Here is a 16,888-nt window from a genome sequence, read left to right on the forward strand (position 1 = left end):
TTGACATTTTAAGAACACTCGGGAAATTTAAAAAAAAGACATAATATTTCCATTTAAACGCATTTTTTCCCGAAAAAACTTTTACTCTATTTTCTATCCCGCTGAAATATTTTTCCTGACTCCCTTCGTATTTAAAATAGGTTTATAACGTTTTAAAAACGAAATCATCTGTACTACTATTGCAATTTCTGACTTCACGTATTAAATAATGAAGTCCAGATAGTTGCCTTGTTTTTGACATCTCGTTTTCCTATTCCCGATAAAGGTCGTGCCATGTCAACACTGTATCGATTGTCCCTTGCCGCCTGCCCAAATGCTTTTGCAATGGGTTACCAAAATTAACAACCGAGTTTACTTTGTTGAATCCTTGTCTAAATAAGTTTATTTCACATCCTATGTGAAAATACAGTTGCAGTCATGAAGACGATGATTCAATTCAAACCCGCAATTCTTCAATCAATGATTACTCTGTATGCCCATATTCAATTGATAAAAAATTTAAGGGCTTTGAGCCCCCAGCCAACTACTACTTTTTGACCGCCTCAAGAGCAAATTTTGCCCTTCAAGATAACCTTTTGCCTCCCTCTAAATCCTATCTTGCCAAAGTCTGAGAGCGGCCTCGGCTATGTCAAGAACACCTTGATTTGTTCAACCCACCGTTGGGCGCCCGGACACAAGAAGTTTTAGCATCATCCAATTGCAAGCATGGGGGAAGACGGACAAAACTTTTGCGGCTTCTAAAGCAATAGTAAGCTAAACCTCTAAAGCCCTGCATCCTAAATTATTATGCAACACAAATTTGGATCCGCTTTACAGAAAACATTAACAGCTCGTAAAAATGACAACATGGGAAAGGAATTTTTACAAACCATACTTTATGCCAACATATTCGAAATTTAATACCCAGGGATGCAAAAACCTTTCTGCATGTTTTTAATCTTGCACAGCTGTTTCTAATTTTTTTTGGCATCATTTAATTTGCTTATTGCATTTTTAAACGGAATTTTAGCATCTTCAAGTTTATCTTTAGCATATTCCAATGATTTTATAGCTGCATCAAATGCTGAATTTGCATTTCGAATTGTAATCTTCTTATCTTCTAGCCAATCTTGGGCCTTTGAGAAAGCTTTTTGAGCATTACTAAACAAATTCTGGACCGAACTAATTCTTTCATTGGCTGCATCTGATATCTTTTGTATTATTTTCCTGAGTCCGTCAAGGTAACTGTCTTGGAACGAATTGTCGTCCCCTCCATTTGCTTTAAATCTTCCTAAAATATCAATCGTATCAATTCCCTTTTTTTCGCTGCTCTCAAATGAAATTTTAAGTTCGGCAAGAAAAGTGTTCCAAATTTTTCCAGTTAAGAAAAAATAGTGTCCTTCTTGAGTGAGAAAAGTATCCCTTTGTGCCTGGATACCAAGCACATTAACCACTGAATGGAATTGTGCAATCATTTTATTTGGTGTGTCAATACTTATTGCGAGTCCTAATCCAGCACCAACATCCATTCGAATAAACGGTGCTACCTTTATTAGACCAGTTGAAGCAACGCCGTATATCCTTGCTGCACGTTCTCCCTTTAGTAATTCATAAACTTTACGAAAACGACTGCATTCACCAAGCTGATCAACAGAATAGACGAATTCAATCTCAAGACCAGCAAATTTTAAGAAAAAAATGTTAAGAGTTCCCTTATATCTGATTCCGAATCCAATAGGATTGTTGTACAGTTGCATTACTTGTGAAGACATAGTATCAATAATGTTGTGAATATCATCTTTTAAATGAATAAGCTCACGATCTATAAGGTTTGTAAAATTGTATTTTGCAATAAATGCATTATCTTTGATTGAATCACAAAAAGTTTCAGAGTCTTTTTTAAGAGTGCTCCATCCGTTTGCCCAAACATCGGATATATGTTCAATTAAGTTAGTAAACACGTGTTCATTATTTCCACGAAGTTCTTGCAAACAATTCTCCAGAGTTTGTACAAATTCTTCTGCTGTATTCTTTAAATGACTTAAAACTTCTTTAGATGTGTTGCGAGGAAGGGATGCGTAGCGGAAAACATTTTTTATCGTTGTATTAACAAATATTTCTGCTGCCCCATGTAGGTCTACAATATTTTGTATAAAAGTAATAGTACTTATATTGTTCATAGTTGGTCTTGGGTCTGTAGCAAAATAAGCATACACTTTGTTTTTAAAATCAAAGAGCCCACTTTTAAGAATTGGAATATCTTGAAATGGATTGATATCAACTATTACTGACAAGAACAATCCGGGAGGGTCTGCATTCACTCCACACCATTTCCTTGTAATTAGACCTACAATTTTGTAAAACAAATTTATAGCTTCTTCGTTCATTTAATTATAAAAAAAAGTATTGCACAAAAGTACAAACGTTAACTTGATTACTGAGAGAAAGGTGAGCAAGTTTAGCTGACTACAGAACGCATTGGGCTATTAATCCAGCGGTTGCTGGTTCGATCCTCGGAGCAGACGTAATTCCTCCATTACAATTAATGCTGTACATTGAGTTTAATTTGCATTTGCCTCAAATTGATGATTCAAAAGCAACATTAGATAATAGGAGTCGGTCACTTATCTCAGAACGTCGGTCCGTAGGATCTACAGTCGAAATATCAATAACAAATTTGTTAAAATCATGATAAAAGAAAAATAAACAAACTGGCGGCAGAAAACTTACAATTATAAAATTGACCAAGATAAAACAAATAAATGATATATCTTTATACAAATAATCATCGGTAGTAAAGACAACTCTAGAATATCCTATAAACATACCGCCAAGTGAAGCATATGCTTGAATGCTACTCTTTACTACGTTAAGTTGTATCCTATGCATTTGTCCGAAAAGTTTGAATTTTATGCCGATTGATCCGAGAAGATCCATGTTAAAATAGACATTCCATTCTTCAAGGAAAATACTCCTTAAGATCTGAAGAAAATAAATGAACATTCTTTCAATCTTCTGAACTATTGTGGGCATCCATTCCAACGATGTACATTTATCATGAATTTGTATAGTAACATATGCCTTTGCGTACTCATATTTCTAGTCTGCTCAACAATATTCCTCTTACTTCATTCAGCAGTAAAACTATACTCTCATGCTATCATATTAGACTAATATGCTAATTAAAAAATCTAAGGTAACCGAATCCTTAATTGAATTTATCACAACAAATGATGGACTGAAACAAATTACGCACAAGTATTTTTTACAAAAATCGTAAATAAATCACCAACAGTGTTTCTTAAATCGTTTAGAGTTTCTGTGTAAGGTAGAAACAAATAGTAGCAAGAAATAAACTTACGCTAGTTATCTTTGGGACTGATACAAAGATACTCGACCGGGTTTTAAGTTCGATAAAAAATAGCTTGTCAAATGGTTTCCATACAAGCTCTCCATCGATCCATAAATTTGCCTCAGGCATTACCCTACAAACGAAACATAAATTTCATTAAGGTAAATATAACTTGACATTACTCATCGTTGATTTTCTGTTAATATTAAAATGTACAAACTTTAAGTAACCACTGTGTTGTCCCGAACTATCAAAATACGATATTTCACGCGAGGTGTTGGACTATTGTTTGGGAATGGTCTGATGTCAAAAACTTTATTATCAATATTTTGAGGTGACATGTTCCTACACTTTTATATATAGCTTAAAATACTTTATTTTAGAATTACTTTGACTTAAGACTGTTAAAATTAAGCTTATTTTTGGATGTACAACCCCTGTCCAATTCATAACTTTTAAGGTATGAGTTTTTCTAGATATTTTATTTACTTTATCGGAAGAATATTCCGAGTCTCTGTGACGAGTATAGGGTGTAAGACCGACGTAAAAAGCGCAAACCTATATATGAAAATATTTGCATAGATGGCAGTATTTTCATAGTTTATAAAAATGCTAAAATTGGATGCTATGACAGTTCATACAAGGGGTGTTCAAATATGAATACAACTAGGTCAATATCTCGCTTTTAACCACGTTTTGCACGAGCTATGTACATGTATCGTATAGATGTTCATTGATAAATACATGTGTAAATCACTTCAGTCTAGCTTTGACGATAGCTTGATTAACGATATCTACTTGTTTATACTAAAGCTAAAATGGTTGATAACAGGTCTCCTTTCACTGACCAAATACGGTCCTTTATCAAGAACTGCTGTATTCTTGCGAAATACATATTTAATGAAGTATGTCCTGTTTATTGGAACAATGAACTTTTTTTCTCATCTGTCAAGAAAGGTGTTAGGAATTTAAAAGTGGTCTGGATTCAGAAAAGATGCACTTCGTGCACGCCGTCCGAACACTGCATCTTTGCCCAAAAAGGTTTAAAAAGTGACGCATTTGATTGCTACTGATTCAAGATTTACAATTAGGTAAACAGCTGCGTTGGTATATCTGTAGGAAACGTGATTTTGAATAAGAAGGATAAGAGCCATCTCCTTACAAAAGAGAAAAACTTGCTCACGTAAGAATCTCCAAACAATTGTTGAAATAGTTCCCTAAATACAACAATCGATCTTTCTAATATCATCATAAGACGTGGATTCACTTTTATGAACCCAAGCGAAAGATAAAGATACATAACAAAATATGGGCAAACAAAGGAAGACAAAGGCCTTGCATAGCAAAACGCATTATGACCGTCCTGCTATTTAAATTCTCGTACCAAAGAGTAAGTCTGTAAATGCCAAGTTTTACAAAGGCAAGGTCCTTCATAAATTAAGGAAATATTTCAAAAACTGTCGGCCAGCAACTGGTCTGCGTGGCGTCAGGTTGTTGCATGACAATTCTTCGTCAAACAAAACGGCCTTTATACGAGAATATCTGAAACAGGAAAAGGTTGTCGAGCTTCCTCACCATCCTATTTTCCCAGGTCTTGCACCTTGTGACTTTTGCCTATTTCCGAGGCTCAAAAAAAACCTTACTGGAAGAAAATATCAAACGCGACAACATCTCGGTTAGGCTAGTTTCCAGCGTCTGAACAGTTTACCTCGAAAAGATTATGAAAACTCATTTAAAAATTGAATTAAAAGACTAAAATTTATAAATCACATGTTGGTGAGTACTTTGAAGGATTGAGATAATTATTTTGGCACTCTTTGTAAAACACATATGAAAATTGACCCAGTTGCATTCATATTTGAAAATCCCTCGTATTAGTGTAGTTAATCCCTACTTCTTAAAGGGTACTGTAGTTTTGATTTTGTGGTAAAAATATTAGATATCCAGGTATGTTGTTTAAAATTAAGCGGAATGAGATATGTAAAATAAACTTTGTATTACCGTTTTTTTGTTAGTCAATTTGATTTATACATCTTCAAAATAATTCATATTAGGAACAATATTTAATAAAGATTTAGCTCCCTGACGTAAAATATGAAAATTAAGATCAACAAGGAAGTGTGACATGTAATGAAATCATCCACAGTCATATCGCATCGACACAGAACAGCCGGTAATGAGCTCTTGAACAGCAAGTGCTAAAATAAAGATATGAATAATTGTTGCGAATTAAAGTTAGTATCCGTCACAAATAAAATCTCTTTTTCTTTTTGCCATGATAAAAACTGAACATTGTGCTTTGTCAATTCTATTTGATATTGATCTGTATATCTGTATAGAACCATACCAATTTAAAGATCCTGTATGTTTTGTTATTGATATTATTGCTGTGTGCGTACCACACTTACAATAAATTATATATGTATGTAATTATGCAAATAAAACAATTTTCAAAAACCGAAGACTATGTAAAATATGTACTGCAAATATTTGTGCACATTATATGTAATCAATAAATTATATGCATTAATTTCTTATAAGAAAATTTGGCTTAGAATTTATAGAAAATAAATTTATAATTACCTCCCTTTATTTACATGAAATGTTAAATTCGGTAATATCTTTATAAGTAATGCTTATTGGAACTTCAAATATTGACAAATCTTAATTTGAGCATCATATTTATGAAAGAAAATCATAAAAAATTGTGTTACAGGTTTTTTTAAGAAGGAATTCTATTAAATATATTTGTCAAATATAATTTACAAAAATATAAGTTATGATAAAATAATGTAAATGTATCTTCTTACTGATAGTTGAATAGTTGGTCTCCATTCCAAAGCTGAAGGGATGTTGCTGTACTCTTTACATTGATATGATTTAACAAAGAAACCCCAATTCCAGCAGGCTGTATTTCAATCCCGTACTTGCGTGTAAATTGACCAATTATATTTAACTTTTTTAGCATATTTCTTGACTCATTTGGAATAATCAGGAAAAGCGAACCACCATAGTCTTGACAAATGTCTATGATTAAGCAAAATTGTTCATTTGTGATCACTTTTGGTAAAACGACATCATTCCCATATAAACTTAACGAAAAACTGCTACCAAATTTTAACACCGTGTATAATCGATTTCCATACACAGGTGCGCCGCGGCATGTTCCAGTTTTAATTTCATTGCCTGGAAGAAGTTCTGTATGTAAATCATTGACATTTAAAATGTCCGTTCCAAACTGTGAAAATTTGAGCCAGTCAGGTAAAATGTCCTCGATATTTTGGAAAACCGATTTCATAAAGGACGAAGACATTAGAAAGTCACGGATATCGCGTGGAGTTATAGCAAAGTTAAGACAATCGGAATTTCTTTTGTTTCCATAAGCTAGACCATCTTTTTCATTTAGTGCCAGTGACCCCATTTTTATAGCAAAACTGTCATTACTTTTATATATTTCCATACCGGCAATAGAAACCGGTAGAGCCAGCTTGTTTACTTCCACAAAGACAATACCAAACGTATAAATGATGCTTTTGTTTAATTGTAGCTGGTACCAAGGCGACGTGGAAGACATAAACACATCAACGGTATTACCATCCGTACATCTTGTCAATAAAATAGTGGAACAGCCTCGGGGTAAAAGTTGACGAGCTATTCCGTGTCGCGCAAAAACGCTTGCTCTTTTCTCTCCGCCTATAAAATTCATTGAATCATATATGAACATTATTCACATTCTAATAATAAAAATACAAATATATATCTTTACGAAATGAAAAATAAAAATAGGATACTGACATATAAAATAAACTATGTATTCCACAACGCTTAAAATTATTAGATAAAATACAATATTTAAGGACAGGTGGGCAAAATAAAATCATATTTTAAAACATCATAACATCGTTGTACCACATATTACAAAACCAGATAACTTTATGTTTAGGTTTTCTTTCTATTACTTATTAACTTCTTTCACCCTTTTGTTACTACTATGAATCAAACTAGCAATTAGATGATAATTATATTAATGTAGTCGGTTTATTACTGAACAATATACAAAATAACGTTTTATTATGTGTATTACCTGTACAAGAGATGCCATCATTGTTCAGAGTTGTATTGCCACTGCATTCGCACCGGAAAGACCCGATAGTATTAACGCATTTGTCTTCACATCCCCCATGTAGAAACCCCTCACACTCATTTATATCTATGACAGTTTTTATCTTGTTAAAATGTTTGTTAAATACTTTAGCAAAAAATTCAGAAAAACAAACACTTAAATGATTACATTCTTCTTCATACGATATCGGTTTTGATGTAGTTAAACTGTTAAATTAAATCATAAATCTTTCATTTCAAGTGGCAAGATTATCTCGTCGTAATTTGTGGTTGGGCTGTATGTCGTACCAACGCAATAAATGTCATATGGCAACTTTCCAGTTTTACTGGTAGAGGAAGACCTCATGTATACCTCTTTACATTATTTCAGGCACAAACGGGTAACTAAGTAGAACCGAACCACCGATTTTCCGGAAGCTAGCCGGATAGCTTCCTCAAATGCAAGAATCCAGAGACCCTAGGGGAAATAGTGATTAAGGGCAAGTGGGTTGAAGTCAGCGACATTTAACCACTCGGCCATGGATGCACATGACTTAAAATATTCAAGATTCAAATTGATCAAAATAGTGTATCAATGTATGGTCCCACTAATAGACAATATTTAAGGAACAGCAAAAGTTGAAAATGTAAGTCAGTTACATATGCCTTAAAGGTCGCCTTTATGGAAAAATTTAAACAAATAATTACGTACTATTTTCGAGTTATGGACACTTTATCTGTACTACAGCTTGGGCATTAGATGGGCACTTTTCCAGATATGTGGAAACTCTTAATTATCTTTAATTTCATTCTTATGACTTTCGTTCTTAAGATAAACGACTTATACCGTCTAGCTAACAAGGCACTCAAGTAAAATGCTTCCACTAAAAATGTTTGAATATGTATAAAAATGTTACCCTGCCCCATCCAATTTAAAAACTTGTTTGACCATTTTTGAAAAAGGAGAGCCTTAGGAAAATTATCCTTAAAATTCAACAACATATAGGACTGTTTTCAAAGTTTGCCTAACATTTTTTTAAAAGAAAATTGGTTGATTTTGTCAAATATTTAATACTTTTACCGTGTCGTTTTGATTTTATTAGAAATATCAGGCACCACATTTTTATTACATTTAGCATTAATTTAAGCCTAAAATGCCAAATAATAATTATGAAATAAAATATAAATACTTTTACTTTACAAAAGGGGATCTAAAAGATACATAAATGATGAAAAAAAGTTGATCCATCTGGAGTATGAACCAAGGACCCTCAGTTTTAATGCAACTGATAGTACTTCAAGCCTATTTGAATACTCTTTAAAAAGGAAACAAAGCATTGGTTGTGCTATAGCTTAAATTGGAAAAATAAATAACAAGAATATTTATATTTTAAGTTTAAAAGATGTCTGCCTGAAGAGAAACAAAGATGAAATATTTTTGTAGTTACCATTTTCACAATTCCTCCCTGTAAAACCTTTCTTGCATGAACACGTGAAAGAACCAATGTTGTCAAGACATGATCCTCCATTCTGACATATAACGCCGAGACAATCATCAATATCTAAAACACATGCACGTGCACGAAGCAAATAAATAAAAAACAAAATATTACAAATTTAATATATCATTACAAAGTACACTTTATATAAAAGCTCGAATTGAATCAGATTGACTTATGTTAGCCTAACTTATCTAAAAGAATATATTAGTTAGTTACTGTGAGGGAAATTGAATTCGATGTTTCTAATGTGTAACTGTCGCTTACCATCGCAAGTATATTTATCAGTATTTAACCTGAAACCTTGGTTACAACTACATGTGTATGATCCGTGAATATTTCGGCATTTTTGCGAACACTTTGATGTTCCTTCGCTACATTCATCAATATCTAAAAACAAAAACTGGTCTAAGATACACTTAACATTGACATATAGATTGCATGGTTTGAGAATGTTATGCGAAATTCAGCAGTACATAACTGACCATTTCGATTATAGAAATAGGTCAAAGAAGGTAATCATTTATCGATATTGTCATCATTTTCAGCAAGTGTCAAAACACCCCAGACGGAATAAGAACAAGGCATGGCTGGAGCGCGAATAACTGTCATTGAACATTTTCGCTTATGATATTCAGCTATTTGAGTCACGCGTCTCCGTTCCAGCGCCATTACATATAAATAATAACTACATCTGACAATGTTAAGTGCTTAAACGTTATATTTACCGACACATGATAGTCGGTGTGACTCCAGTCGGTATCCATCGTGGCATTTACAATGGAATGATCCTGGTTCGTTTACGCAAGTTTGCATGCATCCGCCATTATTTCTGCTGCATTCATTTATATCTACAAAGAGCAAGGAAAAATCCATATTTTGAGTAGAAATAAAATAAGTACATGTATTAAAGGATGTCTGTACAGATTATAGTTTGATTAAAATGATGTGTGTTTAAACTAACAAACATAACGCAATGAACTATACAGTAAACATGCAAACGTATAATGATTTTGACTCTCTAGAACGACCCATGTATATCTGAAGCATGAAATCCAAGACGGTAATGCAACGTTCTGATGTGATTTCTAAATTTGATAAAATTTAATAAAGACGATAGCCATTGTAACAATTAAATATACGATTGACAAATACATACCTGCGAGATACATTACAGTGGTTTATTTACGTGTTCGAATACAAAATCGTTTATCTTTTTATCAGTCATACCTGTACAAGAGCCATCTGTCGATAATGTAAACCCTGGACGACAAGAACATCTATAGGAACCCGGCAAGTTGATACATTTCTGTTCACATTTTGCCACTCCAGTTAGGCACTCGTCTATATCTATAAAGTCATTCATAAAGGTAGTTTATAGTTTAATCTCATCTCCAAGCAATCCTTTCACGAACAGAAACGATAACAAATAAATTACGAAACAAACTGCAAACAGTATCATTAAGAACTTACAAAAACATACTGAAAACAAATGATTAAGGAGACGCCAATTCAAAATGCAACCAAAAACAATGGAATCATTTTGTTGTTTTCACTTAACTATTTTCCTTTTTCTAATTATAATTACCAGAACATGTTTGACCGTCAGAATCGAGGGTGTAGCCGTGTCTGCAGGAGCATTTGAAGGATCCAACAGTATTTGAACATATTTGGTTACAATGTGAGTTGCCAACGACACATTCATCTACATCTAAAGATAGATTCATAGTATAATTTCAATACTAGATTCCACATTATGATTTAATTTATCAAGGGATATATTTTAGCAATTCCACGATGCCAGTACATTATATATTTGATAAAAACAGACTGGAAATGAAATCTTAAAACTCGCTCCGTAAAGTCAATTATATGTTATGGTGAATTGCCATTATTATTGTATTCGTTGTGTTTTCTTTTCGTTTATTCTTTTCAACCTTGCATACAGTACAATCACCCTAAGGATATATTACCTTCTTCTTATACAAATATTTGTATTTTTTACGTTCGTCTATGATATGTAGGCTCCATAAACTCCAATCTTCCTCAAAATTCCATTCTATTTAGTTATTTCATTTGTTTTATTTCTAGCTCACATGTATTCGTTTATTTGGGCACTATTACAACAAAATATGAATCCATTTTTTTCAATTTTACAAATGCATTTTTGTTATTCATATTTTTTCTTGCATTTTGGTATCATTTTAATCGATAAAGATTTTTTTTCATATAAAAAGAAAATGACATTACCATAACATGAATATCCATTTGAAGAGAGCCTATAGCCATCTTTGCATGTACATTTTGGTACGCCCCTATCGACAACATAGTTATGTTGGCATCTCTCTGCAAAGTCAAAACATATGTTATATTATCATATAAAATAATAGATTTAGTAATAATAAAATTTATTTGAATATTTATTTTCTACTTGACCAGTAAGTGCCATCTGGAGGATCCCAATAGAATATGTACTTACTACATCCATTTCCATAACCTGCAGGTACGTAGTATCTCTCGCACTCTGTACATTTAATGTTGTCAGGACTTCCGCCGCATGCTTGTTTGCCATGTTTACAATGGGCAATGTATATATTTCTGCAAGCTGCAAAAAGAAATTATTTTTTATAAAACATCTAAAATCTTTAATAACGCATAAAACTAAATGGATTATGCAAAATTCTGGTGATCGAACATGCATTCATGTTTAACGGAATGATGTCAGGACGAATGTTAACAGGTTTATTGTTATCGTTCTTATTTAGCACGGCATGTTTTTTAAGCTTGTAAATGAATAAAACCACTGGATCAAGAATGAACTCAATAAAACCTTCTTTAAATGTTTATAAAGGAAAAAGTCTTTACATTTCAATTATGTATTTTGGAAAATGTTATGAATTAGAAAAAATAAGAACCCCAAAAAAAGTCCAACACGGCAAAATTGAAAATGATGAAGGCTCGTTCATGGACGTACTGGAAAGTGCAAGTTACCGTCAAATAGTATCAGCGCCACTTTGAATGCATCATATTTATTTTAGTAATGTACTAAAATCATTAGCTTATCTAAACACATTTAATTAAATTCGTTCATAGTTGTCTGTTTTGTAATATAGCAATACATGATGTTTATATAATATTACAAAGTAAACGTAAAGACTTTGTTCAGATTTTTACACCTTATTCGTTAAAGTTTTACTTTTAGGGACTTCCAAGAATAAGTTTGAAGATGTCTTGTCTCACTGATAGCTTTACGTTTCTATCGTTTTGAATAGAGTAGTGACAAATGTGGCAAAAACGGATATCATTTATAGTTATGACGGTTTGTTTGTTTGATTGGATTTTACGTTACACCGACACAGTGTAGGTCATACGGCGTCGTTCCAGGAAGACCTCAGAGGTCCGTTCGTGCATTATTTCTGGCACGAACGGGCGCATGAGTAGGCTAGCCGGATAGCTTACTCACATGAAAGAATTCAATGTTCCTGTCGGGATTCCAACCCACGGAGGTGAGGGTCAAAATTATGGCAGTAGCAGATATTGAAGTTAAAGTCTAAGGGCTTCTGCTCCAGGGCAAGGTGTTAGACATGGAATGGATCAACAAATCTCGTGGCATTTGCCGTCAAACGCATTGATGCTAACTATTAAACTTCATAATGATAAGGGAGAAGTAGCCAGACAATTGAAGAAGAGAATAAGGATTGGTGATTTTTCTTAAACCAATACCATAGGGGTAAAAATATTTCCTAAGAACTGCTTAGCTGCGGCAATTTACCCTCAAAAATGCTGTAACTTTTATTAATTTAAAAAGTTATTTTTGGGTGACATGTTACGTTGTCACGTTTTCCAAAAAAGAAAATAGAACTCAACGGCAATAAATCTTAAATTCTTTTATTTCTTCTGCTCTTTAGCAGAATACAGATATAAAGTGATTTGGTTATTCGTATGGAATATACAATACCATTTTGTTTACATTTTGCTACCGTATTACATATATTTTTTTACATTCAGCGCTAGTGTTTTACAATGAGATGCATCCATCATTCTTTAAATCCATTAGTAACCCATTATTAAACAAATGTTTGCCCTTGGAAAGAACAAAACAATTCATTTCTGATGCAAATAAATGTTTTAGAAGTAGTTTATCCTTTATTCTATTAGGCTATATGCCCATGATGGCATTACAAGCATGGTATAAATGGCGAACAATGACAAGCAAAAATGTACCTAAAACATCAATAATTGGAGAAGTTCAACATAAATATTCTAAACATGAATACATACATACACATACATATATATATATATATATATATATATATATACAACATATACGTCTTACGGATACAATGCGCAGATCATACTGATATATCTTCATATAATTTTATTTTTATAATGAGTTTTATAATGAGTTACCGGTGTCTTTGGTTGAAGTGATCTGAAATCCGAATTAAAAGTGAACAATATAAAATGACAACGCGGAATAGTTTATCAAATAAAATGTTATATTGAGAATAAATTTTTGTGCAAGAAAACATATCAGTAATTCATGTAAAAACCTTAATAATAGGGTTAGTGTGCCAATAAATGGTATAGCTTTTTAATATTTAATATTATGAAAATAAAAACTCCCTGTACAATTGAGAAGCACTAAATAATGTTGGGAATGTTTCATTTACTTTGACAACATGATCCAGATCTCCAAGCTGTGCAGTGACAATGACCACCGTAAAATGAGCCGCGGTTGTAACAAAATTCATTGCACGTTGTTCTTTCAGTCTTGGAACTCCATCCAAAAAGACCACAATCTCCGTGGCGAGTTTTATTGCCGCCACCACATGCACGGTCGCATGGGCGCCATGGTGACCAATCACAGCAAGCTACAAAGGAATACAAAAAGAATCTAAGTACGATTTATATATTGAATTATGGTAACTTATAGATAATAAAGATAAATTTATGCCTTTGTTCAATACTAAATAATGTGACACTGCAAAGAAGCACATTAAAACATTCAAACAGAATATTTAAGTGTGTGAAATAACAAAACATCCTCCGCCACGAAATGTTATATTTTAAACAAAATAAATTTGAAATTAAACATGAAAGGCATTGACACACTCGTAAAATCAGAAACTCCTTTAGTTTGGTTGTTGTTATAAAGCAATCATACGTTTGTTGTCGTAACAAATATAAATATTTTACCAAAAAAACAGAGAACCAAATGTTTGAGATGTTGAAAGTCAATATCATTTTTTTTTTTATTTTAAGAGCAAAAAATTTATTTTCCACATTGGTGTAAATCTCATAAACCAATCGTGTTAAATGCCGATAATGTTTACTAATAGTGAAAATGATCTTCATAGTAAGAGACATGATCTTCATAACTGATGTGTTACAAAGTATATGAATGTTTATCCACTTAATTCTAACATTTTACAATTTCGAAACCTATCCGTAACTTACTCAGATTTTGTGTTTAGAATAGGAGATACAACTTTAAATGATGTTGCACAGTATAGATATCTTGGTCTTGTATTGGCCGAAACTTTTTCTAGTACTACTAGAAGTGTTGCTCAGACTGCTCATAGTGTACAAGGAATGTTAATTGATAAAACTAAAGCATTTGAAAGTATCATTCATAAAGTATATACAAAAATGAATGAAGCTACAATTTACCAGCAATTACCATGCATAAACTGTTTTGGGTTGTGATGCATTCTTTTGTTTAGGTGCTGTGTATAATAGAGCTGCGCGATAATTTTTGATGTTGAGATATATACTCCAAATGCTCCAGTTTGTCGCGATATTGGTTGGATATATATTGTTGCTGGAACATTTGATAGCAGACTGGTGTAGTTTTAATAATATGAACGTACGAGTAAACAGCTTAACCAAAACATGTTTAAGAGTAAGTAGTATTTCAAGTAAAATATGTTAGATGCTGAATTTCAAAGACCATTGTTTCAGGAGCATTAAATAAAACGATTTATGGATGTTGAAAATCATATACATACACAAGATTTGTTTTATTATATTATACTTCTTAAAGTATTGAGTATTCTATTATGGAATTATACTGGTAATCTAGAATCAGTCCGAAATAGTACCGGGATGAACGGAGCGAGATGAAAAAACATTTAAGGATATCTTTGAAATTGAAAAATATTGTAAAACGTATGAAGCAGGTTACATATGGGGTGCTTTAGGAAAATTTTGAAGTGGGACAGGAGCAGTATGCTGGAACGTTTCTAGTTGATTCACGATTGTGTTACTATTGTCAAACCATCTTGGAAGATGAAAAACATGTATTGTAAAATAATACGGCCTCCATTATTATATACGTTACGACTTGATTGTCTAAATAATGTTTGATCCGCTCTCAGATATTGATAAAGTAACATATATTCGCACTACTGCCGATATTCTCTTTTTAAACCTGTTTGAACACACTGAACAGAGGAAACTAAATTTACAAAATGAAAATTTATCTCAAACAATATTTTGTGTTTTAGATGTGCACATACGAAAATACATTTACAAATGATTTTAACCTGGTTTGATTAAATTTGACATGCTCATATTAATCCTTTCATTAAACTTGTAAGGTACCTTGTTCCCCTATGCTTTAAATCTATTTTTATATTAAGTAGATTCTTTAAACTTCTTTTAACAAGTGTTTGCAAATCGAGTTCCAATTAGCAAAGGGTATCTAAGATTTTATACTCGTAGGAAGCTGGTTGTTCAACTTTTTTGTCCCTTATTAATCTCATAGAATTGTAATGTTCACTGATAAATTTGTCTTATATGTATTGTAATGAGCACATTGGGGAGACTTGAATAAATTTAAGATTTTCATAATTCGCCAGGAACACTCTCAATAAAACCAAATCTGCTTTGCTCTCAGATTTTTATTCTTCTATTACTATTATTTTCGATTAACGAAATTGCAAAATATATTCAATGTTTACTATGTTATTTAAGATGTTATGTGTTTATAAAATTGATACATGTAATAATAAAATGCAACTTACATGCCGTGGCCACAATTAGTGTTAGTCCAAGGAGCTGTAACATGTTTGTGTGGTCCTCTCGAGACCTCACGGCTTAATAAAAGTATACGTGATATTTGCGTTCAAATCTTTTTTTTAAACTTACAAACCTTGAAATTGTTTAGATCGACTTAGAAGAGGTTATCAATTTTGACACCAGAACATGTGTATTAAGATAAAAAGAATGGCAAACTATTATTTTTTATCAGACATATTTTGAAAATCTAAACTTCAAGATTAAAACATGTTGAATAGACCAAAAAATTCTAACGATAACAGATAAAATACGATTGGTAAGGTAAATGCGGAAGACCTTCCATATAATACCCCCACTTACAGGTTTTTTTTTTAAATATCTGCATTTTCATGCTCCCAGCATGTTAGTAATCTGTCATGAGCTTGTAAATATTGTAACAGATATATATTTAAAAACCCTTTAAACTGATTAAAGCCATTTATCTTATCTATTTATCTAATGCTATTTTATTAAATATTTTATTTACTTTCTGTTGATTTACACGGATTATTTAAACACTTTTAAAGTTATGTATAAAATATTTTCCAATATCCTCGACGTGTATCATCATCATGTTTGATAACCAAAATATTTTTAACCATTTCATCTCTTAATCAATAGCTACAAAGTCGTATTAGCAATATGATAGTTCGTAATAGTACGAAAAACACATGTATTGCGATATACTAACTGCATATTATATATAATAACAAGATTTACGAGATGAAAATGTTTGAAAATGTTTTATGTAACACTGTTTTCCTTTGTAATTATACATGTTTGAAAATTAATAAAATAATAATAAAATATTATCCGGCTTTTTTTGCAAATAATGATTTCTCTAAGTGTGTGAAGTATTGTTGGTAAACTTTAACAAAGACCATGCACGATA

The 16,888-nt window shown here is 32.2% G+C and overlaps 1 protein-coding gene across 1 annotated transcript; it reads right to left on the reverse strand.

The window, feature by feature from the left end:
• Window positions 1-953: 953 nt before the first annotated feature.
• On the reverse strand, window positions 954-16,098 carry LOC132727521 (uncharacterized). Its single transcript, XM_060713059.1, has 14 exons — window positions 15,963-16,098; window positions 13,608-13,808; window positions 11,411-11,536; window positions 11,182-11,277; window positions 10,520-10,642; window positions 10,162-10,281; window positions 9,660-9,782; window positions 9,199-9,321; window positions 8,881-8,994; window positions 7,416-7,541; window positions 6,142-7,024; window positions 3,341-3,464; window positions 2,808-2,961; window positions 954-2,326 (listed from the first exon to the last, which is right to left on the reverse strand). Exons 1-14 carry the CDS (start codon window positions 16,003-16,005, stop codon window positions 954-956), a joined length of 3,729 nt encoding a protein of 1,242 aa, XP_060569042.1. The 5' UTR covers window positions 16,006-16,098.
• Window positions 16,099-16,888: the final 790 nt, after the last annotated feature.

This window comes from Ruditapes philippinarum, unplaced genomic scaffold, assembly GCF_026571515.1.
Source record: "Ruditapes philippinarum isolate M1 unplaced genomic scaffold, ASM2657151v2 ctg10658_1_1_1_1, whole genome shotgun sequence".
In the NCBI taxonomy this organism is placed as follows: Eukaryota; Metazoa; Mollusca; class Bivalvia; order Venerida; family Veneridae; genus Ruditapes; species Ruditapes philippinarum.